The 27,543-nt window shown below is 31.4% G+C and overlaps 1 protein-coding gene across 1 annotated transcript in view; it reads right to left on the bottom strand.

Annotated features, from left to right (window-relative positions):
- LOC148278327 (uncharacterized) overlaps nt 1-27,226 on the bottom strand; it is a 126,923-nt gene extending 99,697 nt beyond the window's left edge. Inside the window, exons 1-2 of the mRNA XM_088231576.1 lie at nt 27,164-27,226; nt 22,382-22,469 (exon numbers count right to left, since the gene is read on the bottom strand). Coding sequence (XP_088087702.1) covers nt 22,382-22,469; nt 27,164-27,226 — 151 coding nt within the window. The remainder of the gene's footprint in view (nt 1-22,381; nt 22,470-27,163) is intronic.
- Nucleotides 27,227-27,543: the final 317 nt, after the last annotated feature.

Here is a 27,543-nt window from a genome sequence, read left to right on the forward strand (position 1 = left end):
CATCTTTTATAAATTGTATAAAATGTTTGTGAAATCAATTTAAGTAATAATAAAGATTAAGTTTAGTGAAAGATAAGAATAAAGATTGAGTTATAGAAATAAAATTGAGTTAAACGTCAGAATTTATATAGGAACTATTAAGCGCGTGGTCTAGATATTTATTGAAATATATGTAATAGTTTTTATTTTTTGAACTGTTTAATATGCAACGCGCCAACAACTACACTTAGAAATGGACTTAACTGCACTTGATTTTCCTTTTCAGGATTTTTATGGAAGAGCAGAAATTGATAGGAAAACACCAGGCCCGAATTCTGGTTTTAAATATAACTTTTCTTCTGCCCGGACACGAAAATATATTTTTAAATAGACTGACACTTTGTAACGGTCTTAAACTGCTGGATGTCACAGACAATAATCACATGACCAATCTTATGTTATTGTCTATGCCCAATACGTGTCTAAAAACGCAACATTTCTAAGCTTTCTTTAACGTGTCTACCATGTAAGGCGACGCATCGCTGTCAAGTATTAAGGCTGCCTTTGGCGTGAGTATTAAAATCATTTTTATTTATGCTGATACATGGTCTCTAGAACTCATATTAATTTTGGGAATTAATATACAGATTCCCCTTTTCTACTTAATTATATTTGTTTGATATTTTATTTTTATTTTCATTACATATAATTGTCACACTAAACCACACGTGAAAAACATCATGATGTCAAACTGAGGTGTTACGGAGATGAATGTCTCTTTAACTCTTAAATAATATGACACCGCATTGAGAGAAGAAATTATTAGATCGCGAAACTGTCTCCGAAGCCTCCTGAGGTTATATCGTGGTGTTGGATACCCGATCAGTATACCACATTTCAACAATGCTGATGAGGCAAATTCAGGTGAAAGTCATGCTTTTCAAAATCCCATATTCTTAGGTTTTTCATGTTGTTTGGATAGACACCTGGTCTGGGTAAGATTATTTTATTTTAAATCTGTTAATCAACAATAAATTATTGACATATGTCATCATAGAAGCATTACATTTAGAACTTAGAAGAATTACAACAGGAATTATTTTATTTTATTTTTAACCTAAGAAGGTATACATTTTTGACGTAAGAATATTTATAATCAGGATTCATCTATTTGCCAGTTTATTTGGTTTAAATTGAAATTTGTAATGTTGATAAAAAAAGCATTTTATTCATTATAGTTTAGTCGATGTAGAAAACAGGTATTTTATTAATCACATTAAAATCAATTAAAGAATCAGGTATAATCTAAAATAGCAAATACTCATAATATCTAAATTATGATATTTACATAAGTTATTCAATAATAAATAAGACTCTTTTAACCTACTCTCCGAAATTAATCTGTATGTACCCTTTCGCGTGACAAGAAATAAGTATCTATTCCATCTGCCAGTCTGTAGTACTAACTATGCACAACACTCTTTTCTCTATTGTTCTTGCTCTAACTATAATGCTATTTTTACATCTATGGATATATTTTACATGCCCCTTTATTTATTTAAAAATAAATTAAGACCCCTTATTTCTGCTTACTATTTAATGATGCTCACACTTACACACACCTGAACACTTACTCCTACAGTAATACGCATAAACACACATCTACACTTACTCTCATACATATAAACACACCCTTTTGTTGTAACACAATTTAATAATACGTATGATCCTTATTAAGAAACTTTGATGGTCTGACTTTAAACTGCATTTTTTTTTAATGTTGCTGTATCGTTGTTGGCTGTTTGTTTCTCTAAAAAAATATATAAATATAAATAATATGATATATATCTCCAATACATCTCTGTGTTTAGTTTTATTGAATTTCGAATCTCCGTTACCCTGTCATGCTGTACCGTTGTGGCCTAGCCGGTGACCACTGGTTTTGGGAGGAAAAGATTGCAGGTTTGTGTAGGCATTTCTTGGACAAATACTTCCAAAGTTTAAATAATAGTTGGTTTATCGATCCTTCCCAACCCACCGTGTTATATTAATAAAAACAAAGGGTAGTGAACATACTGTAGATGGTGAAAAGTATTGTATGAAAATGCACGTTGTCCATTTTAAACGAGAGTACATTTATCCCGAAGTTGCGAAAACTAAAAAAGACGGACTGTTGATTATCGTATATCTCTTAAAGTTTCAGTTTTGGGATAATCCCGATTTGTCTAACATTGTGAGTCGTTTAGGCGATCTAAGGAAACCAAATACTTCGATCAATCTTGAAGCAGAACCAATCGACAATTTATGCCGTTCTTTTAGTAAAGACTTATTTTGATTGAGAAATTTGGCATTTCCAATGGCATATTCATAGAAAAAAAAATACACTTAAGTTGTAGAAACAAAAAAAAGTACTTTTGTGTTAAGGAAATTTGAAAAAATTATGTACCTAAAAATGGCACTGACCGGTCTTAGCCAGGATTATTAAACCTTTAACTGCTTTTTTTTTGTTTTTTAAAACGGACACACTTATGTTAACTGATCGCGTTGTCGTCCCGTGGCTAGTGTTGCAGACTAAAGAATCAGGGGTCCGAGGTTCGAACCCTTCTCTATCCCAACTTGATTCTCATTTTAAAATAGTGAGTTAATTTTAACTCATTGAAAAATGACCTTCAAAATTAAAAAAATAGGTTTAATCATAATAATCCTTTTAAAAAAAACACAACATTACCGTACTCCACAAAAATCGCGAATAGCTTTGGCAGCTTTATTTTCTCGATTGAACGCGAAGAGGAAGAGGGGTCGAAGATGCTCACTTTCATCTACTTGACATTATATTTTAATGGCTTGTAATCAAATAAAACCAAACATGTAACTTAAACGCAAACACAGTATTTTGAAGAACAAAAAAATTCGTCGTGCGATTGAATTACTTCACCTTCATATTAAGCAACACCTGAAATTATTTTTCGACTTTTGTACTTTTTTATAAACCAGGTGAATTTATCGACAGATCATGAGCCCTGTAGCCTAGACCTCTATATTACCTTACCTAAAATGTTATTAATTTCTGTTGTAATATATAAATATATGTTTTTTTTATATATATTTGGCCCCCGTATTTAGTAGCCTTACGTGCTATGGACAAGGTTTTAGTACTTAGAAAAATCGTTTTTGTTTGTCTTTGAAATGGGATGTTTAATCACTGATTTTGGTTGATTACCTTTATAAGTTCAATCACCATTGTTGCAAAGTCCAAGAACAATGGCGCGTGATAACTACTTTTTACGACAGTGTGGATATTTGTTAAGGATATTTCATCTTTGCTGCATTCTGCTTCAAGATAATGACATTGTTAACTGAAAAATCAGCACTGAAATAACAGATGTTCGATATTCTGTGAAGAAATATCATCGCATGAACAATAGTCATCATTTCTTAATTAAAACCTATGTATATAGGTAACTTCTCATAGCTCTGTGTGCATTAAAAATTTGGGTCGTTTTGAAAGTACTTTGGTGATGACGACGGAAGTTTGCTGCATCAGCCAGCGTTAAAATATTTATTTATATAATTCTTCTGTACGTGTGATGTCAATGAACTTCTCTCAAACGCCTTAATTGATTTTCGTGCGATTTTCAGAAAAATAAAGATTTTTAATAAATAAAACCTTCAATCTTATAACTTAAAAAGAAGTAAGAAGCATAAATGTTTTATTTTTCAATCAACCAAGGTTACATTCAAGGAGAATGCATTTACAAAAAAAAAATAAGTATGTTTTTTTTTGTGTATTGACAAAGTTTGCTTTTGAATGCAATAAACAGTATTTATTTTGTGAATTTGAATCAGATCCTTTCCTTAAATTCCTTAAAATTTCTACCCATTTATTTATTTTTACTAGATTTTCGGTAATACTAAAATAATATTAAATTCAATGCATTTTTGAAAATTGTTTTTCTACATAAGTACACCCCTCTGTTGGTGAGAATACTGGAGTTTTACGTTTGCAAAAAGAATGCTATATTTGAAAAAATGTTTATTTTTCGTTTTGGAATACAACCATAAACAAGTCTTTAGGTACCTACTTATCAGGGAAAAATATTTTTTCAAGCTTATAGAAGGCAAGCCAACGTTTGAGCAAGGCAACGTCTGTCGGATCAGTTTTTTATATAATTTAATAATATAAACAGCTCCCTGGGGGTTGAATCTAGTTTATGTCAACAAAAATTTGGACAAACTGAAAAAAATGTTGATGAATCCACCGGGTCCAAGAAGCATAAAAATTTAAAAATAATTTTAGGCTTTGCCTAGTATGTAGGTAAATTAATCCAATCAGATAATTCTCATCCACGTTTATAAATATTTCAGCTCTTTAACTTCACAAACATAGACAGATGGAGGAATTCAATTAATATAATATGATTAAATACATGCAAAATTGTGAATGCTACAGTGCTCAAACTACCACTTAAACGAGCTTTTAAAATGTCATAAACCAAATGCCTAGACTTTTATACTGCCAATAAAATAGAGCTGACATTGTTGGGTGTAACATATACTACGGATGCCTCCTAAAAAACTTAATTATGCTTGCCTAATTTACAAGGTATTAGGTTCTGGACGTCTTTGACGCGTTCTGTTAATATTCCGTCAGCATGGAAGTTAGACTTACAAGATGGCGGCCTTCGTGGTGTAGCGGCTTAGACACATGACTCACTGACGGAAGGTTCTGAGTTCAATTTAAGGTGGTAATACAAAAATCAACTGTGATTTTTCTCAAGCCCGGTTGCTCTGTATTGTAATTTACCACTGTAGTTGGGCCTCTTGGCCTGTTGTGGTGCAAAACAAAAAAAAAAGATGGTCATCTAAGCTGACATGAGTTGGCGCTGAGAAAATTATTTTTATATGGATAAAAAAATATTATAACTACTTCAATTAATATGTATAACTTTCACGTTATTCTCGTGTATCTATTCTTTATAGGCATTTTAAGGGTAATCTCCTCAACAGAATCCCTCCTTTTTCCTATTTTATCCTGATCTTTTCTTATCCTTTTCATCCCTTCTTACGCTTGAGAACGAAATCATAATTATTTAATTCAAATATCTCGTATGTTATTTTTTAAATATTATTATTTACTCGTACATATTTTTTTTATCTGTTCATTAATATAAAAAGTATCATATAGGCTTGAAAAACTTTAATTGGACTCGTACACCATATAACGGTATGATTTGTTTGTAAATTTACTGGTGTTTTTTCCAAATAAGTAAATAAAAATAAAATCTATTAAATGTTTTAATTATTTCTTTAATTTTACTTACTTTATACTTTTTCTCCGTATTGCTTTGCTTAACATGAAATAAATTTTAAATATTCCAAAACAATTTTCAACCAGGCAAACAAAGAAAAAAGTAACGCAATATTTTACCAAAATAATATTTTACGGAAGAAATAATTCTCAAAGTAAAGTCTCGTGGCATTCATGAAATTATGTAAAAAAAATAGCTTTCCGTAGAGTCTTTGATCTCAAGCGTGTCCTTGATTGATCTATGTAATATTTTTAAAATCTTTTTACCAAGATACGATACACGCAACAACCCCCATAGTCAAAACTAAATTCTTCGAATTATTTATCTCAAACAAACTGCTTTACGGTTCCCCTTCTTCAGTACATAATTTTGTAAGTAATTTCAATATTTATTTTGTGTTTTCCGTGTCTGTAAAAGTAAGGTGTATCGTCTTAATGGTACTGGAACTTGGCAGTCTTGTTAATCAAAATGTAGAAAAACATTTTTGATTAAACTTTATTTTATTTTTCTCACAAAGTTAAAAGTACAACAGTAACCAACACGTAAATGTTGACTACGAAAATAAGGCGTAAGAAAGTAGAAGTCCTGATGCATATACAGAGTAATACGGCGTTCTATCTTCTTCGCCAACCCCCGCGGGGGAACGGCGCGAATAACACTCTCCACTGGTCTAACTAACTGATTCACTGTCTCTTAATTCTGACTCTGATTTCAATACGTTCCTTTTTGTATAGGAAAACAATTAGTTTTATTATAAAGCAAAAAGCCGGTGCCAAGACGCGCTGGTTAAAATTAAAGTCGTCTAAACAAACGACATAATTCCAAAACATGAAGTAAGTAGGTGTTTTATAAGAAATATTACCGCGTTGCAAATATAAATATTTAAGTGCTTTCTTATTCCTTACACAACAGTCTAAAAATAAAAGACAAAATTACATCTTTGCAAATTCCAAATTAAAATACAAGGATAAAGAATATGTAAGTATTATTTATATTATAAAAAAAACATACCCACGTGCATTCGCGATAAGACATTATCAGAACATTCTAGTAGGCCAAATACCAAAATTATATATGTCTAGAATTCTACACATAAAAGGTCTAAACATGAGGAATATAACGTAATACAGATCTGTATTACGCTTGCGGCCTATTTCACGCGAGCCATTCAACCACATGCAGTAACTCGCTTCAAATGCTTGAATTTATTTATAGAAATACAAACTTTTTTTTTTAGTATTCAGGCTTTAAAAACACTGTATAATTCTTTAGTAAGGAGTCGCTTGGAATTAAGTTCCATCATTTGGTCGCCAAATGATACCACATATTCCTAAATGATAGAGAGGGTGAAGAAAAAATTTCTGCGTTATCTGTATCTCGGGGAGAATGAATATTACCCGTGGCTTTTCCCGACTGAATCCTTACTAGGAATGCTGGGCTAACAATCATTGTTGGGAAAAAAGGATATTCATTTGGGTGTTCACTTTTTTCAATTTATTGGTGGTCACATACATAATTCAGATATTCTGAATGAATTCGGTCTATTTGTCTCTGGTAATTATCTTAGACAAAGACAACACAAGTCGTTCTACCTACCGCAATGCAGAGGCAACCTGCCAATGATTATACCGGTGGGTAGAGCAATCGTGTTATTCAATCGTATCGTCTCGGAAGTCGATATATTTTATGACAGTGGGATTTCTCTTAGGAAAGCAATTTCCAAGTTGTTATAATATATATTCGTGTGTCTATTTTGCAAGGCTTTTTTTATCTTTCCTATTTCATACATCTGATTGTTCATCATTATTTTGTTATATATTAAGAATGAATTGGATTCTCTGTAATGTTCTTAATGTAAATAAACCATTAATAAATTAAATGAAATGAAATTATTTTTCTTTTATTTTAATTGTTGAACGAGCAAATCCAGAAAATATTGAGCATGTTAATGTAATATACATTTGTAGGATTTAAATTGATGAGGGTTGGAGCTCTTACTTTAGTTAGAAAATAACAGAAGATACGAGGTTTGAGGTTCAATAATGTTTTTATTACGTGTTGAATTAATATACGGAACTTTAAGGGAACACAAGAGTTATGACGATGATGAATTGAACTGGCTGCACTTGTACTATATGCTGAATGAGTGCATTGAGCTGACTTGGTTTGGCTGATCCTTTGCGCTGACGTTTTTGGGCTGCCTCTTTGGGCTGACTGACGTAAACATGCTCTGTGGTCTCTTTACAGCCCGCGTTTCTTTGATTATGTCTCGATTGTAAAAACGAAGTAAATGTACTGAAAGACGTTGCTCCTATGTAGACGGACGTTTTATGGGCAATGAAAATGAGAGCTCTGAGAATCACTTTTAGGCTGAAATGAGATTCATATGTCAAGAATATTTACCGACATACAAAAAAACTTCCTCTCAAAGTAATGGCACTGTATAACATCACTAAAAAGATAAAAATGATTTCACTTGAGTATCATAAACTTTTTTGCTCACACAAATTTAAAGTACACATTTAATCACGAAATCTGCAACTATAATATATGAAACTCATAAAATATTTATTTATCTAAATTTTGCTCAGCGAAATTCAGAGAAAAGTCTCAAGAAAAAATTACCCATTCCCAATTTAATAAGCTGACGATTTTTTTATTTTTTTAAAAGAAGAACCTTCTGACGAGGTGTATGCTTACAATTTAGCGGAAATTAATTTTCATTTTTGAAAAAAATAGACCAATGAGAAAAAATCTTTCTTGACTTGTTTTTCTTGCAACTGGTGGGAATTAAACCCACGACGCGATGCTTGTTTTGCAGTTGGCCGTTTAACAAATTGCTCCATGGCACCAGCTGTCACCTGAACCAAAAAATGAAAAAAAGTTAAATAGCAAATCTAAAAGTACTGCAACTAAAAAAAATAAATTAAATCTTTTGATTGTAATGGTATATAATGTAATTCATATAAAAAGTGTATTTTTTTCCATACATATATTATTTACATAGAAATATAATTACAAAAATACACTTTAGAAAAATACATCTTAAAATTAAGCTGTAACATAAATGGGGAAAAATTTCCAAAAACACTTCAGCGTCTGAGCGTGGGTTATTTCTTTTTTAATTTTTAAAAAGTTTATTGAGTGTAAATATGGTATGACACGACTATGAAAAGAAAAGAGAAGAAAAATAAAAGAAAAACCATTTTTTTTTTTTCTTTCTCCTAAGAATGTGTCTATCTGTCCCTTCCATGCTAATCCAAGGCTTTAAACCTACTTTAAACTGTACCAGTGATTTAATGTTTTGTAGTTCCTTAGTAAGAAGAATGAAGGATCTTAGACCAACCTGTTTGAATTTCCTCTGTGCGAACTTAGTTCTGCATTTTGGAACTGACAGTATATGCATTAAATTTTTCATTATTATTAAAATGAAAAACAGTGAGTCAAGTCTTGCACAAGATCTTTTATAATTTTCGGCGCCATGTAATTCAAGCCTTGCGTAGGCGTACCCTGAGACGCCATATAATATATAATATTTACGTGAGTAGGTACCGTTGATTTCAGTTTGGTCCAAAGCTTCTAATTTCCCTGATGGCGTAGGCAGCGCGTGTAAGAAGTTGGGAACATTACTTGGCGCAAAGACCTGTCAAATATGCTCGTCTATAGGACACGTACAGTGCAAACTTCGCATGAATCTCTGGCCTTAGGCAACTCCTTACAATTAACTTGGTTGACTTGGTCAATCTGATTTGCTGTGACCTAGTTTTTATTTATTTATTTAGTTTAGATTTTGAAACCAACATAGTCATCATAACGAACAAAAGATAAAACATAACAACGAATAACCAGACTAATTATGTGTATATAGAAACAAAAATATTTTAAAAAGTACAGTTTTCTAGTGGCGAAAGGAATAAGGATCGGAAAATAAATAAGGAAGAGAAGAAGAAGAATTAGTAAGAATATATAAAATAGTGAAAAAAAAAAAAATATTTATAGAAATGTATACGTACAACATACGTACATTTACAAACACACACATCCATATATATATATATATATATATATATATATATATATATAGTTGGATAATTTATATAGCGCCATTTTTGTGAAAATCACCTCAAGGGCGCTGTACAATTAATAAATATCCCAGTACGTCTTGCAGCTACAGAGCGCATGGACGGTTGGGATTCTAGTTCCTCCTTTTCAATTAAGATCAATAAAAAATTATAACAGATAGGAGCTAGATTACAGGACGTCTTGCAGCTACAGAGCACATAGACAGTTAGAAATTTAGCCCCCATTTACATATTTTAAAAATTGACAAATAAATTTAGTGTATTAATGATACTAAAAAAATAAAATAAAAATAATATGAATAATAAAAAGGAGTAAGATTACAACACGTCTTGCAGCTACTAAGCGCATAGACGATTAGAATTCTAGACCCCATTTATAAAATTTAGGTATTTTTAAGTTGGTATATGAAAGCTAGATAACCAATCATCGTGCAGCTACAAAGCGCATGGACAAGTGGAATTCTAACAAAGTTAGAATGATATCAATAAATTTATAAAAAATAGACAAAATACATTCAAAAATGCACATAAAACATACATAAACACTCATGAACATGCATATATACATACATACACACATGAACATATACGCATATACGCATATTTGATATAATTAATAATAAAATAATGAAAACTAATAAGTAAAACGATAAAAAAATAGTAGCTACAAATTTTGCTATTGTGTCGTCTCTATCGCAATTTTGATATATTTTATGGGTATTCTGTGCAGTAATTCACCACTAGAATTGGGTCTCCTGGCCTGATGTGGTCCAATAAAAATGGTTTATACTCGTACGTATAAAACCGTACACGGTATCAAATATATATAATGAAAATGATGTGATGCCTATTTTCTGTAACGATAAACAAATTTAAAAAATGGATGTCAATATGTTTTTCAATCAGGATGTATTTCTCATGTGTCTGTACCGACATTAAAAAGTTGTAAGAGTATTTCTTAAATATTTTTGATATCCCTGTTTCAAATATGATAGCTCGATTTGATGACTGGGTCGTCGTGTAAGATTAAAACACATGTTAATATGTCTAACTACACATTTTTATCGATTGTTGCCCGGTGTGTTCGATAATTCTGAGATTATGATGAGCATGGGTTTGTATGTTCCTGATAATTACCTAAGACAGCGTTAGCATAGATTGTTTCCTATTCCGATATACAAGACCAACTTGCCTATGGTTATGCCTGTTGGAAGGGCTACCGCTATGCTGAACAACATCGCTTCGGATATTGATCTGTTCCATGTATCTGAAGGGGTTTTCTGGAGCAGGATTCTCCTACTACTTTGACATGAATCTCTATCATGTATTTTTTCTTTTTTATAATATGTACGTATTGAATATATGTTTGTAATGTATATGTTATATTAAAATAGATAAATTTAATTTAATTGAATTGAAAAACTAATTTGAATGGCTATTAAACCATGTATTCAATCATATTAAATTACATTTTAACCCTTTTTTGATTATTTCAACCGCTGAGTTGTATTAAAAAGGTTAAGTTTTTGTAAAAATCTTTAAAATCGGTCCATTTTGTTGTTTTTATGAAAATGATACAATTATTAAACTTTTTTTTGAGCAACTGAGCTCCAAAATTCAACAATTTTTTGAGTATGTCCAAATGTCTGCAGACCGGCTGGATTTTATCCCTAGGGAGTTGTTGAAAAAAAATAAATTAATAAGCAGTTTTTTGATTATACACTCGTGAATTATTAACAGTGTTTTAAGTTTGTCCATTTTTTGTAGACACAAACTAGATTTTCCCCCAAGGTAGATGTAAATTTTATATTTATTTATTTATATAAACGCCCACTGGTAATTTTTACGGACACATTTATGCATGGAAAATTATTATGGAAAAAATAAGAAAAACTCAATGGTTTATGGTAGACTTTGTGGGAGTAGAAGCGGGAGAGAGGTGTTTATAATTGAATTTGATTCAGTGATCGTTTGATTAAAGACAACTTGTTATCCAAAAAATCAAGACGGACATCATTCAATGTTTGTTGGCAGACCTAAGAATTCTGGGCATAGGGGAATGAAAACCATAGTTAGTTTTATGGTTATCGGTATGAAAGAGTAAGTTTTGTCTAAGGTTTTTAGTTGGGATATTTAATTTTATTGAGCTCAGTTGTTCAGGCGTATCTAAGAGTGAGTTGAGAATTTTAAATATTACAATTACAATTAAATATACAATATTAATATATTACAACAAAGATGAAAGGTTTATACACCTTGATATGAGCAACGGCCTAAAATACCTATAATCTGATTTTTAAAATTGCAAAAAAAGGAAATATTCCTAAACTCTACCATACCTTTATAATTTAAAATCGTTTGATTTTGAACAAGGTCTAGGGACCATATAACTGATATGAGGTTCAAAATATATTTCAGTGAAATTGAATTAATTGAATTAATTGTGGGATAATACACTTTTGGTGAAATTTGTCAATATATTATCAGTTTAAGAGCGAGCATCATTAAAAATGAACGTTTAATAGTTTTATAATTTAATCAATAAAACACTGACGTAATTTATTATATAAATAAAACACGAGTGATACTTTAATCCACAAATTTGGAATATCCAGTGACCGGTTTTCAGAAATCATTATTTACAAAACCACACTCACGAAGGCTGAGACACCAAAAATAAAATAAAATACTTAAACTCATTAAAATAGCGTTATATCAATTCATTAGTTAACCCATATTTTTTTTTTTGATAATGATCCTTAAGATAAAAATAACTTTATTTAATTTACTTACATATAAATTTGAATTATGTATCCTTACCTCTGTTCTGTATAAATACATTTAACTTTTTAATAAAGATACCAGTCTCGAAGATGTCGCGAAAGCGATGAAACCGGTCACTGGATATTCCAAATTTGTGGATTAAAGTATCACTCGTGTTTTATTTATATAATAAATTACAATGAACTTCCATCAAGAATTTTCACTTACAAACTTAAATGTTTTAAACACTGACGTAATTTATGTATCTTATTTTCAAAATATTTATATTATTGCAAAATCCAAAACAGTTTTTGTATCCAAAGATTTTGATTTATGTCACAAAGAGTTAATATGATGAACGGATGTTTTGTTATCACCCATATTTTATGTGATTTTGAATGAAAAGTGGTCACTCGATTAAGTGAACGATAATAAAAAAGATTTGCAGTTAAGATTAGTTAAGTGGTTGGCAGGTTAAACGTCTGGCATTGACATAAAATATTTGTTCAAAAAGCATTTTTACATTAAAACACTTCATATTCCTTGCACATGAAGCATCAGGCTGATCACTTTACCTTCATGTAACAGATAATCGAGAAGTGTTGCATTAGTCTTTGATGGTGGTATTTTATTTTTGTCCATCCTTTCGATTTAGTCCTACTGTGCGATTGTTCGATGTCACTAGAAACACAAGTTATTATAGCGCTTAAGGTACTCGTATGCAGTTAAGTGATTTACCCCTTAGGACCAGAACATCACAAATTACATGCCTAACAAGTTGGTTTCTATAATACGCTTATTTGAGGCTTGTTATGGTATTTTTTTATTAATAAATTATCACTCTTTAATATTTATGTACATACGGACTAGACACCATTTCTATAACACAAAAAAATAGCTCCATGATCCATGGAATTCATGAAAAGACAGATGGTCGGTGTATGTCTAAGAGACAGAGTAAGAAATGAAGAAATAAGGCGCCGAACCGGAGTCGTGGATATCATAGATCGTGCAGCGAGATTGAAATGGCGTGGGCAGGACACTTGGCGAGACAAAATGATGGCAGGTGGACACCCAGGATAATAAAGTGGAGACCATGGGCAAATAATGAAGTGTTGGAAGGCCACAGAAAAGATGGGTTGACGACATTGCTACTATTACCGGTAAAACATGGGTGATGAAAGCGGGATATAGGAAATAATGGAGACGTTTGGAAGAGGCCTTTATCCAGCAGTGGAGAGAATAAGGCTGAAGAAGAAGAAGAATACTTATGTATAAAACAGGGGCAAATTGTCTATATACTTAATAATGCGTAGCTTACCATTATATTTGACTATGCATAATAATGTTTTAAACAACTGTAACTATGGAATAGGTTGTTGAGTTCCTACCTCAGTTAGAGATTGATAGAGACGACACAAGGTTGCTGTTTGATGTTTATTTATTACATGGCGAATAAATAATGAATTGTGTCTGACGAGTGTTACGTTGGTGTTGATGTAACTGCATTTAAACAACATGCCGGAGCTGAGCGAACTGCACTGATCGTGTTGAGCTGAATAACTGAACGGGCTGATTGACGTTGGCTGCGTCCTGTGGTCTCTTCATTGACGACGTTTCTTTTGCAGTTCGTTTCTTTATTAGAGGTATGATGTAAATGTGCTGCAGAACAATGCTCCTGGTTAAACGTGCAATACTATAAGAGTTGCATTATACGAATGTATTTGATTCGATAGAAAATTATGACATTGCATTATCGGTCATCAGTCTACTTCAGGTAAACTAATTTAACACGTTTGTGTCATCCAATATGGTACCCTACATAATTTTAAAAAGCCATAAAACTAGCCGATTATTCCAGCTTATTTTTTCATACAAATAAGTATGCAATATTGTGAACATCTAAAAACCCAGTCACGGTTTTAAATCGCGGAGTAATCTTGCAGATTACACAAAGTATTTGAAGATTCTCGATTAAGGAAACAGTATTTCAAACATTATTTCTAAGAATGATGTAATAACTTATATGTCAATATAAGTTATTACTAGTCCTAGATTTACTACTAAGTGCATTCCTGAAAGCATTTTTATATGTTTATTGAGTTTGTGTAAGAAAAGTTTTTCAGGTTATAGTGAAAAAATAAGGCGCCAAACCAGAGTTATGGATATCATGGATCGTGCAAACGAAATTAAAATGACAATGGGCAGGACACTTGGCTAGGCAAAATTATGGCCGGTGGACATTCAGAATAATAGAGTGGAGACCATGGGTAAACAAAAAAGTGTTAGGAGGCCACAGAAACGATAGGTTGATGACATTGCCTCGATAGCCAGTAAAACATAGATGATGAAAACGGGTGATAGGAAGGAATGGAGACGTTTGGAAAAGGCCGCAGTAGAGAGAATAAGGCTTAATAAGAAGAAGATTGTGGTCCTATATTTAGAAATATTTAATTTGCTTTGTCTCTTTTTTGTCCTGAATACCAAAAATTTTGGTAATATAAAAAAAAAAAAAAAAAAATAGTAATATTATTTTACTCCCAGATTGATTCGTAGTAACTCCTGGGAATTTAGTGCGTTTGTATTCTACTTTATATAATATAATTCAAAAATAAAAAAAATTACGTATCTACAAATGTATCTTTTTTCACTTAATGTTATAAAATATTTGTATATGACCACTTACCGACTTTCTATGTCTACAGGTTTTAATAACTACCCGTCTCTTCGTCAGAAAACCAATTAAACCAACTTGCAAAACCCACTATACACCTTCACCAAAGTTGTTGCACAAACATATAAAACCAACACGGCATGGACTAGGAAATGGTAAAATTATGAAAATATTCTATGTTGTTTGAGAAATAGTTGAAAAAAGGTGGAGGGGATAAATGAGGTTTAATTTGTGTCCTGACGAAGAGACTGCTATGTCTCGAAACCGGTAGACATAGAAAAGTCGGTAAGTGGTTATATACAAATATTTAAAAACATTTAGTTAAAAGTTTAACTACAAAGCTAATGTTTTAAATGTTGATAATATGTATCTTTTTTGGTTTTTATGATTTTAAAAATATTATTCAAAAGCATACACCGTCAAATAAAAAAAAAATGTTGATGTGACATACAAATTATACAATGTATTGATAATTATTCAATGAATGTAATGCAAAAAAAAGTGTGCTATGACTATATACGATATTTAAAGAAAACAACTTTAAATTTAAATCCATTTTCTACTTTCAGGAAACTATTCAGTCTTTTAGGATTTTTTTCAAAGATAATAAAGCGACCATTACAAGTCACTGAAATGGTAGTTTTGGGGTTGGTTCAGTAAAGGAAGTCTAGCAGTAATCCAGGGCCGGCTGTAATGGGGCGTATAAGGGCAGTAATTTGAAAAATACGACCCTGCAGTTCGAGGAACCAAACAGACAAACATTGAATGAAAGAGATCCTTTTAGGGAAGCCATTAAAAGTTTCTGAAAAATAGCCCCTTGGCAAAAAATACGATAAAATGACGAATTGACTGCTTTAATTTCAAGAAAGTGGATCGTTTCTTTGGTTTTTTTGATGCTTTTAAAGATTTTTAAGTTATTTATTACGATTTGAAATAAAATATGGCTCTGGGAAAAATAACAGAGGTGGCAATTTTTATTTCTGCGTCCACGTGGACAAATATTACAGTTCTGCGAGTAAATTGTAGTAATCGACAAAAACGAAATTTCGGCTTCTGTTCCAATTTTGGCGAAAACCGAAACATATTTGAAAAGTTAAAAGTCAGTTCAAAACCCCTAAAATCAATCGTTTTTACGGTTAAACCTTTCGAGTTCATTAAAATAAGTATTTTTAAAAATGTTCAATGAAATAAAAAGGATAAATTTAATGAGTACATTTGTTTATTTTTCGCACTTATTGGTTTGTTGTTGTTTATTTATATATTTATTTAACACTATATACATATACATAATTTATAAACCAGTAATGGCGGGCGTATCGCTTTAAGGCAATTTCTTCCTACCTACCCAAACATATGACTTTTCCAATATTTTGAGTTTGTCCAAATTTTTGCAAACAAGGACTGGATTCAACTCCAAAAAAATAAAAATAAAATATTGTTGATAAATTACCTGGTCCACGAAGAAGTAAAGCCATTGAAAAAATAATATTTTCAGGCGTTGCCTAGTATCTTGGTGAAATAATTTAATTAGATGAATCTCACCCGCATAAATAAAGGTTTTAGCTCTTTCACTTCACAAACATCAACAGATGAAAGAATTGAAGGAATAAAGATGTTCAAATATAGGCAGAATGGTGAATGTTACACAGTGTGTAAAGTGGCCACTTAAACCAGCCATTGACAGGTCATTAGCCCTGTAGATGCCTAGACTTCTATATTACCTTCTCTTAAATGTTCTTCATCTCTGTTGTAAAATGTTAATATGACTTTTATGTAAAAGTTTTTTAGTGGACGCTATGGAACATTAACTTATTAACAATGTAAGAGTTTTTAAAATTTAAATATAATAGATCTAAGAACAATAAACTATAGGCAACAAATCACTGGTCAGACGGCCGAGAGCCATGAGTCAAAAGATGTACCCGAGTACAACTAAACGTAGTCCGACACATTCCGATAGCAGGTTTTGGCTGAGCTTAATTTTTGGCCAAATTTTGGCTGAAACTGAAACTGCTGCTGAAATTCGTTTATTGACTAAAACTGGCAAAAATTTAGATCTGACACTAGTCAATTAGACCTGGGCACGTATTACAATGTTAAGTAAACTGTTATCTGCAAAATTTTATCTGTAAAGTAAAATAAAGTTTTCTGTTTGAAAAACAAAATAAGCATAACTTGACATGTTCAAATGCAGGTTACTGACAAAGATACCTTAAACTTTAACACAAATATTAACATCTTCGTCCATAAATTTCAATTTAACTCTATTGACAGTCAAAGATAACTCTGCTAACTTCCCATTGTAATCGAGGCCCTGAACCCTAAATAGTATTTTACCCTCGGTGAGTTCTCTTAGGTTATTATCACGAAGAGGAAAATCAAGCGGAAATAAGTCTGCTTGGTAGTATAGTGGTTGGTTCGTTCGCCTACCATGTTTGAGGTCATGGGTTCGATACAAAGAAAAGTTTGCGTGAAATATCTGTTTTTATGGCCAGAGTTAGATTTTTTGTAATTTTCTGTGCCACGCTGATATTGTCATAAATGCGTCAAATTTTTAACAGCCCGAAAATAGACAAAAATATAAAGATGGCTTTCATTATCAACTTTTAATCGAGATCAATGACGCTGAAATGACAATTTCTAATCTAAATAATATATCACTATATTCTCTCAAATTGGTTAGTTGATTCGCAGAGTGGGAATGGAACTCGAATCAAAACCACCTCCTTGTGATAAGTTCTTGGTCATTTCATTTAAAGAAAAGCAAAATGTGCAAAGCACTCTTAATATGGACGGTAAAAACTAAAAATTTTCATTAAGACTTAAAAAAACACCTTTTGCATCTACTTAATTTGTCTTTTATTATTTTTTTCTAATCATCTGGCAATAAAAACTAAGTTTTTAGATGCTTTTTAATGTTTCAAAAAGTTACTTATATATATTTTAAGAGAAAAATTAAAATTCCGGTGTTTTTCGATATTTTTTTTGAAATATTAGACCACTTACACTGCAAATGATGCAATGCAGCATTTTTTTAAATAAATTTTCATTGATGAACAATTGAACAAATCAATACGTAAGTTTTGAGCCCTGCTTGAATTCGATATTCGAAAAATCACTGATTTCAACCGGTCATTGCCAGATACGCTGCAAATTTTTACTACTGCATGACTGGCATAAGTTTTGTCACCTGAAACGTAAGATTTGTTACCTATTATGTCAAACAAACCATCACGTTGTTTCCTTGTTAGGGTATGTAGAAAAGAAAAAACGCAAAATAATGCTTCTTCTACACACATCTTTTTATTCACGAGCATTGATTATTCTGATTTTTGACATGACCATTTTGAAGTATTCCACGGTTCATCTTCAAGTATTAGTAATGTTATTATATAATATAAGTATGTCTTTCTTGATCTTCTTCAATTTTCGCATCCATATACATTTTTAGCTTGTTTCTTTTTAAGTAAATTTTTCTAAATATGTACAAACCAACGCCAAACTCCTTTTATACTTATGGCCAGCCTTACATGACGAACGATGTCGACATTTGTGAACCCATCATATATAGTATTACCACACATTCAGCTAAGAGTTCAGCTTTTGAAAGCATTCAGCCTTCTTTCATCATTATTGCAGAACTAATTTACAAAACAATCATTCTTCCACATATAGATTACTGCTCAACAATATTATTTTTAGCAAACGAAGGAAATTTAAATAAACTAGAAATTTTACAAAATAAAGCGATGAGAATAGTTCTTAAGAAAAATAAATATAGCAATGTTAAAAAAATGAGAGATGAACTAAAATGGTTATCTGTAAGAAGGAGACTTAAATTTAATATGTTGATATTTATACATTATTTTTTTCACGATAAATTACCAAAATATTTTAAGGATAAAGTTGTCTTAAACAAAAATTGTCATGAATATGCTACTAGACAAAAGGATAAAATAAGACTACCATTATTGAAAAGAGCTGAGTCGCAAAATTGTTTGATGTATAAGGGTTTAAAAATGTATGATGAGATGCCTGAATGTATGAAGAATGAAAAGTGTCTGAAAGAATTTAAAAATAAATGTAAAAGTTACTGTAAGGAAATGTAAATATATATAGATGATGTAAATGTACATAATAGTTTATATTAGTTTTGATATTAGCTAACTTAAGAAATAAATAAAAATAAAAAAAAATATTATTCAATAATGACAAAAATAAAAAATAAATATTTTTACATGAACATACATATATTTCAATAAACATCTGTCAACGTTCCTAATAGTATATAAATATATGCAATATCTTGCAGCAGTCTCCTGCAATGGTATCTTTTTTTGGACATAATCCATACTTGTACACTCATTCTGAAAATGTATTCCTTATGTAGAAAGTAATTTTAAAGATGATATCTCTTTAACAATACTATAGGAGAACAATATTAGAAATATTAGAAAAAATATTATAATAGAACTTACTGTTACGCAAAATCAAATTATCTTTTATGTTAGCTAGGTTAAATAATTCAAAATAATCTGTATAATTTATTTGTAATGACTATCACAATATTAATAAAATTAAACTAAACAAGTTAACGTTTAAAAATATATATTAATTTTTTTTTAAATATTTTTTTCCACTATAAACTATCATTAATAATAAAAATAAAGTGACCTCATCGGGTTACCTGTGCCGAGGACACTTTACAATATATTTTTGGAAAATATTTTTTCGTCTGAGAATAAACAAAGAAGACTTAATAAACAGAGATAATAACAAAATGTTCAGAAAGTTTTAAACACTACGTACTTGTTATATATTACAAAACGCAAAATGAAAGAACAAAAACTTAACATAAGCTTTACATTTGTGGAGCCGTTGATTCAATATTGGTTTGGGCGAATGAGGCAATCCATTTTACTTCTACCTAGCTCCGCCATTCATTTTTTTATAGCCTTTTAAAACATTTTCTCGTTACTTATTGTGTTAAGTTTTTCTTTAATTTAGTTCTTAATTTAAATTTATATTTTTTTTGTGAGTGCCAAACCAGAGTATAGTTGCTTTGGTGAGTACTAATATCATATTATATGAAGATAGAACAAGGGCTATAATCTCTCTCTATATCGTTTTTTCTCGAAGTTTTTAGTCGTCACAAAGCGCACTGTGCTTTAAAATAAATATTTTACACAGTCTACCATTATACAGATCTTTTATTAAGAAAAGATCGACCGCCATACTTATTATTAAATTGGCTGCAGCACCAGCACACATTTTCCAAATTGTTTTAATAGATAATGGAAGTAGGTTATAGATTTTAATAGAATAATACTCAAAATGCCTTTGTCTGATAGTGGTATTAGTTTGTGTTCGTTTAAGTTGTCTTTGTGTTAAGGATTTAGTGATTATAATTTAGATGTATTTAAACTTTTTTTACTAATTTGTGTATGTTATGTTCACAACTTAACTGATGAACAATATTTAAACACAAAAAATCGTGATTATAACACCAATGTTGTATCCTTTTTTTTTTGTACCTTTTTTTTGCACCACAGTAGGCCAGGAGGCCCAATTACAGTGGTGAATTACATGACAAAGCAACCAGGCTTGAGAAAAATCACATTTTAATTTTTGTGTTCTCTCCGGGAATCGAACCCGGAACCTTCCGTGCGTGAGCGTCAAGCGTCTTGACCACTACACCACAGAGGCCACCATATGTATTGTTTATGGTTTATGAACCATAATAAATAGAAACAAAATAAATCAAATCTCTCTAAAAAGCTGCGTTTGGAGTAACAACGCAGTTTCGTATAGGCTACTGAACGCGAGTAGAGAATTTATGATTTTGATAAAAGACGTTAAACTCTATCATAAAGTATTTTCCTCGATTGTTACATAAGGACTTGGATGTATACATTTTTAAAGGTATTTTCTTCATAAATAATTGACGGCATAGAAGCAGATAGATGGAGCATTGGACTCTTTTAAGTATTCTACTAGCAAAATATACACGAATTCCACATTAAACATACATACGTTTGTGTTCCTGGATTCTCATCGAAGAACAAAGTAAACAAAACAATGTTATTTGTTACTACTTTATATGGAAATCTTTCTAAGTATACGTTGTTTACTGACAAAACATTGTACCTTCAGGTTAAACGAAGGTAAACAAAACAAAGGTGGTGTGGGAATATTTTATTTTTCTATTATTAAAAGCCTAGCCGGTTAAATCCGCAAAAACTTGAATTTGTTCAAATTTTTGACAACGAAAACTGGATGTAAGCTTACAAAAAATGATTTGGATAAACATAATACAACAGAGATAGAAAACCTTTTTATGAAAGCATTATGGAACTTTAGGCATTTTCAGGGTTAAATTTGTTATATTTATTTATGTGACGGACTTATGCAGTTTATTCTAACGATGGTAAATACAATTTCTTATAATAAATACAGGGACTAATAAAATTAAATACAACTAATTAAATTAAAGCAAGAACAAAAACAATAAAAATTACAACCTCAAGACAAGATCCGGTCCATCTATCAGTTGGACCTCATTATCTGAGGAAAACACCTAGTTTTCTGTAACGCAGATAACACAAAAATGAAGAACAAGACGAATAAAAAATACAATTGTATGATTTAAATACATAAAATAAATAAATCTAGTCTTGTATTTTATGAAAATTTGTGCTCCAAAACCGCCACACAAGAGTTTAAAAAAAAAGAACTCATATATTTTTTGTGAAAATTTTCACATTTCAGGCCCTTTGCGCTATTAACGACGTAATGCAGGACTTTATTTCCGTTGACAAGCATGCCGATATGCAAGTTTCTGGTCCTGTTTGCTGTGTTAGACCCATATTTTTTCATTAAAAGTAATTAAAATAATTTAAAACTCAATTGATAACATCAATGAAACGTATAACAACACATGATATTAAAATAATTTTCCCTTAACCATTAGACTCAATGAAGATCCTTAATATCGATTAGAGTATAAAGTCCTCTTGAATAAGGGCACTGAAGAAAAGTTGATCTTAAACAACACACTACATCGGCTGTTTCCTAACTTAAATAAGACAAATGACTTTAATTTGTTAGTTTGGGGCAAACTATACAACATATAGGTCTTAGCGGGCGTTACAAAACTAATAAAATGCCCTGACATGTGATCTTTATGGGTGTCAAACAAAACTTTGGGCTTTTACCGAGAAAGTTTGCGTTAAGTACTCACCATTTTTAAGAGGAAACTTTTATAATTCCAGAGAAAGGGGTATTTTTCATTTTGTTCTTGTCGTTAAGAGGGAAATTAGGCATGTAACATATTTTCTTAACCATAAAAAGGTTCAGCAAATTTGCATATTATAAAATGTAGCAATTTAAGATTTTCTTATGGTAAATTCAATGTTCGGAACGTTTGTGCCAATTTGTTTTCTGAAGTAACTTTAAATACACTTAATATATATTTTGCGGAGTGGACGAGGTAGGGAAAATATCTCATTCTAGGAGGAGGAAAATTTAGAATGGACTGTATTGTTGGGAAAGGAAGGTTGCACAACTCCACTAACCTGCTGATGATGAGGCGTGGCGTGTGCTGGAATCCTGGTAAAGCTGGCGGTCGTGAGACGCTGGCACAGCTTGTATAGAGCTGGCAGTCTAAATGGACGCAGGCACAGCTCACTTGGGGAAAGATTAACTAAGCACTTCACTCGGTTGATGTTAGATTGTGCACTGATAATATTTATTTTTTTCCGGCACTCACACGTAGAATTATTGTTACATGGAGTGCGCTAGGAAATGGAAAGGACAAGTAGGTAGGTATTGATTAGGATGAGCGTTGGTACGAACAATAAATATTATTTGGATGATCCCGTGTAAGTTGGATTCGTTTCGACGTTTCACCCCCTCACCCTATCTTTTCGCCGCGCGAGGTGCTAAAATATATAAAATATATAAAAATAAATGATCACTTCCATTACAATCATGATTTTTTTACAGTTATGTTTATCACATTTTAGCTAGGACATTCTTGGTACTCTTTACAGGAACTCGCGTAACTTTTTACCTTCAGGACACTTGGCAAAAATATGCATATTCAATATTATGTAGTTGATTGTAAAACAAACCGGAGTAAGTTGGTCAAGATTTGTACTTTAGCTGATACAAGCTGGCAAAATAAATATAAAACCGATCATCATCATCACCATCGCAGCGCATCTGGATCATTTTTGGTACATAAAAATAAGATAATCAGTCTTACGCTTCAGGTGCCAGTCTAGGGGCTATAAAATATTCTAGTTTAAAAACATCTTCATAAATATGAGGTGGGCTAAAAAGCTTGTAGACCGACACATAAATGGCGTTACAAGAATTGAATTCATATGATTTTTAGTAAGTACCAATTTCGAAAAGATGCTTTAATATATTTGACAGCTGTCGGAATATTGATTCGTGAGATATAGCATTGTGAGTCAAACTATTTTTGTTAATGTAAAAAAAATATATTTTTTTTGTGTGTGAATGAAGCATTTCTTTTTGGTGAAAAAAATAATGTTGTAGCCAAAACTTGGCTTGATAAACATTATTTGGACTCTGCACCGGGAAAATCAACCTCGGTGACTCGGAACAATGTTTAGCGATATTAACCTCTGATAAAGATGAATTTTTCCATCGATATATTGCAATGGATGAAACATGGCTCCGTACTACACCCCAGAGTTCAATTGACAGTCAGCCAAGTGGATTGAATGCTTCACTAGATCGTTTAAAGGATGACATCATGAAAAATTGGCTCCATTTGAAGAAGAAAAGTGTCACAAATCAATGAAAACGACGGCATGAATGAGGCTACGAATTGCTTCACCATCTACCGTATTCTCCAGGTCTGGCCCCCAGAATTTTTTTCTTGTGTGCAGATCTCAAAAAAATGCTCACTGGGAAGAAATTCAGTACTAATGAAGAGGTGATCGCTGAAACTGAGGCTAATTTTAAGGCTAAAGAGAAATATTACTAAAAAAAATGGCATCGAAAAACTGAATGACCGCTATGATTGTTGTATCGCTCTCAAAGGCCACAATATTGAATAATAAAATTAAATTTTACCAAAGAAATGTGTTCATGTAAGTTTACAAACTTTTTATCTCTGTTGCAAGAACTTAACTCTACTCGATTTCCTTTTGCGGGATTTTCACCTGACTAGTCATTACGTCGAAAGCATTATTTTACATGGAGAATTTTTTTTTGTGTATCCGTTTTTGAATTTATTTTATGATTCTGCTCATAGTTTGAATGTAAATATTATGTATTTACTAGTAGACCTGACAGACGCTGTCCCGCCCAAACGTTGGTTTGCCTGCTCTTAGCTTGGAAAAAGACTTTTCATTGATAAGTAGGTACCAAGGTTCTTGTTTACGGTTAAATTCCAAAACATAAAATAATTTATTTTCAAATATATATTTTTTTTGCAAATGTCAAACTAAAATCGTATTTCTACAAAAGGGGTGCACTTATGTAGGAGTACGATTTTTAAAAATGTATAAAATGTCATTTGAAATCATTTAAGGTTTACCAAAAATCCAGTAAAAGTAAATAAATGGGTTTAATTTATAAGTAATTTAAGAAAATAATCTGATTGAGATCCACAAAAAATGAATGCTGTTTGTAAACATTCAAAAACAAACTTTTTTATGCACCAAAAAACAACATCCCTCCATTTTGTGTATGTTCATTCTCCTTGAATGCAACCCTAGTGGATCGATGAGTAAAATATTTATGCTCCTAACTTCTTTTTTACAGATTAGTTGAAGATTTTAATATTTGCAAACACGCGCAGCGCAAAGATCTACATTTCTCTAAAAACCACCCGTTAATCGCTTAAGCCACTTAGGAGGAGTTCAGTGACATCACACGTACAGGAAAAATATAAATAACATTAAGAGACATAAAGATAAAAACCACTTTAAAAAAAACATTCATTGTGTGCCAACTTAAAAACTTTTAATATATTTCAATTACAGACGAGTGTTTACTTTGGGATTCTGAGCATACTGCATCTGGCTGCTGGGATAACTTCCAACTCCTAAACTCACAATGAAAGTTGTTTTATTTGGTCTGTGAGTCGTGTTCGGACTTCGTCTCCTGATTGGCTGATCTCGGGAGAATTACGCCTGGTAAGAGTACCTGAGGTAAATGTCAGGTTTTTTACTACCAGTTGTGCACCAAAATATTATTTTACCATTTATATTATCCTATACAGTAAACAAAACATTTATTTTTTTACTAAATTTAGTGCAACAGAGAAGGAAAACATTTTTGAGAAGGGAACTTATGACCTGTCATTGGCCGGCTTACATTAACCATTAGACTATGTTTAAATATTCACATTTCCTCGACTGTTCCACCTGTTGATTTTTGTGAATTAAAACAGCTGAAACCTTTATCATGTGGGTGAGATTCATTCATTTTCTCGTCGGAATTAAGGGGCGCTGGATTGACGTGGGAAGAGGCAAAAATGCTTTCCGGCGATAGGGTCTCCTGAAGGCAATTGGTGATTTCCACATGCTCAACTAAAGAGTGGACGTGGAAAAGAAGAATAATAAGAAAAGATTCATCCGGCTGAACCATTTATTTCACCTAATAGAAAATGCCCGAAAACCATTTTTCAATTTTTATACTTCGTATACCAGTTCAATCAACAATGTTTTGAGTATGTTACAAAAAAATTAGATCTTAAAATCTCCCTAAAGAGGAAGTCCGCCATGTCTACAAATATTTGGGCACACTCAAAACATTGTTTTTTTCTTTTTTGATTCAATCAAACTCTTTTCATTTTCCATACATTCAGGCATCTCATCAAACATTTTTTAACATTAAAAAAAATAATATAATTTTGCGATTTTGTATTTGTTTATATTCTCTTCTCATTTATTGTGCTGAAATATGCAGTTAATTAGTTCTATTATTTTATAGTACGTTTCTTTAAATTTTGTCAGCTGCCAACTAGTGTTGTGGAACCTCGACACAACACACGAAAGCAGTGTTATTTTGCCCATACGATATCTATAGAAGCGATACACGCCTGATGCCTCCCCAAGACACTACTCTACAACGCACCAGAACCATGTTATCCAACCTTCATACGACACTTTACTCGATCGAAAAATAATCATATTATATTATTTTAAAATAAGTTTGTTTATTTTTTAAAAAAATATTTCTGTGTACAAGTTATCCAAAAGTAAACATAAATTATTAGAATGTGTTTATTTCATTGATAAATTGATGAATTTATATGTTTCGTGATTTTGTATACCTTTTTTTTTTATTTTGGAGGAATTTTTTAAATATATTTTTAATGTTTATATTTTATTTTTTTATTTTCTAATAACCATCAGTTATATTTATCTTATATAAAAAACACAGTTCGTCAAAAAATAATACTCTCAATCATAAAATAAACAGTAATCTAATGATAAACAAAAAGAAAAGAAAAAAAAACTATGAATTATTTCGAAAGCAAACGCAGCACGTCATTATGATTATTCGGAAATAAATCTATGTTTAATGATTTTGTAATTACTTTAAAATTATTTAAAGTTCGCCATAAATATGAATTTTGCCTATAATTAGATGAAATAAGAGAAATATGAAGAATAGGTTATCCCTAACAATTTTTGTAGGAACATTAATAAGAGTTTGCATAGTACGAGTAGTTTGCATAGTACCAGATGCGATTTTTAATGGATAAATTATATCAGTCAACATACGACGTTTTGTCAGAAGTTGTAGGTAATGGTTTTTACAGATTTTAACATATCGATCAGATTTAAACTCAAGTTTCAACCGGAAACATGTTTTTTACGAATTTCTTTTGAATATTTTCAATGCTTGAAATCTGCACATTGTGCATAGGATTCCATATTTATGATGCATATTCCAAGTTCCTTCGCACCAATGTACAGTAAAGGATTTTGAGTGTATGTAGAAGACTTTAAAATATAATTCATTTACTATCCGAACATATTACAACAGAGATGAAGAACAGTTAAGAGAAGGTAATATAGAAGTCTAGGCATCTACAGGGCTTATGACCTGTCAATGGCTGGTTTAAGTGGCCATTTTACACACTGTGTAACATTCACCATTCTGCCTATATTTGAACATCTTTATTCCTTCAAATCTTTCATCTGTTGATGTTATATACTATATACTATCCTACTTCAGTCGGAGAAACTGAAAAATAAATAAATTTTATTTAAAACGGTTGAATTCAATTACACATAACGCTCTAACTAAAATTGAGAAACTTGATCTAAGAAATACGACGAGTAATTTCCATTTAAATTGCTTACTTCTGTAGATTGTGGGGGACTTGAACTGGCATTTAGTTGTGTGCTGGCCACAAGAACACCCATCTTTATATTGCTTATACTGAATAAAGATTTATGGCGATTAAAACGTCTTGGCCCTATAAATACTGGAAAAAGTTCTTTATATCTATTACTTAGAGTAAGTATGTATGTGTGTTTGTGTTATGTGTTTGGATAATTTATAAAGCGCCATTTTTGTGAAAATCACCTCAAGGGCGCTGTACAGTAAATTAATATCCCAGCACGTCTTGCAGCTGCAGAGCGCATGGACGGTCGGGATTCTAGTTCCTCGTCTCCAATTATGATATATACCCTCTAAAGTCGTAAATAAGATTGTGTGAATTTCGATACATCAGAAAATG

This window comes from Micrasema longulum, unplaced genomic scaffold (assembly GCF_059751315.1).
Source record: "Micrasema longulum isolate JH-2025_06_02 unplaced genomic scaffold, ASM5975131v1 h1tg000893l, whole genome shotgun sequence".
NCBI classification, from domain to species: domain Eukaryota; kingdom Metazoa; phylum Arthropoda; class Insecta; order Trichoptera; family Brachycentridae; genus Micrasema; species Micrasema longulum.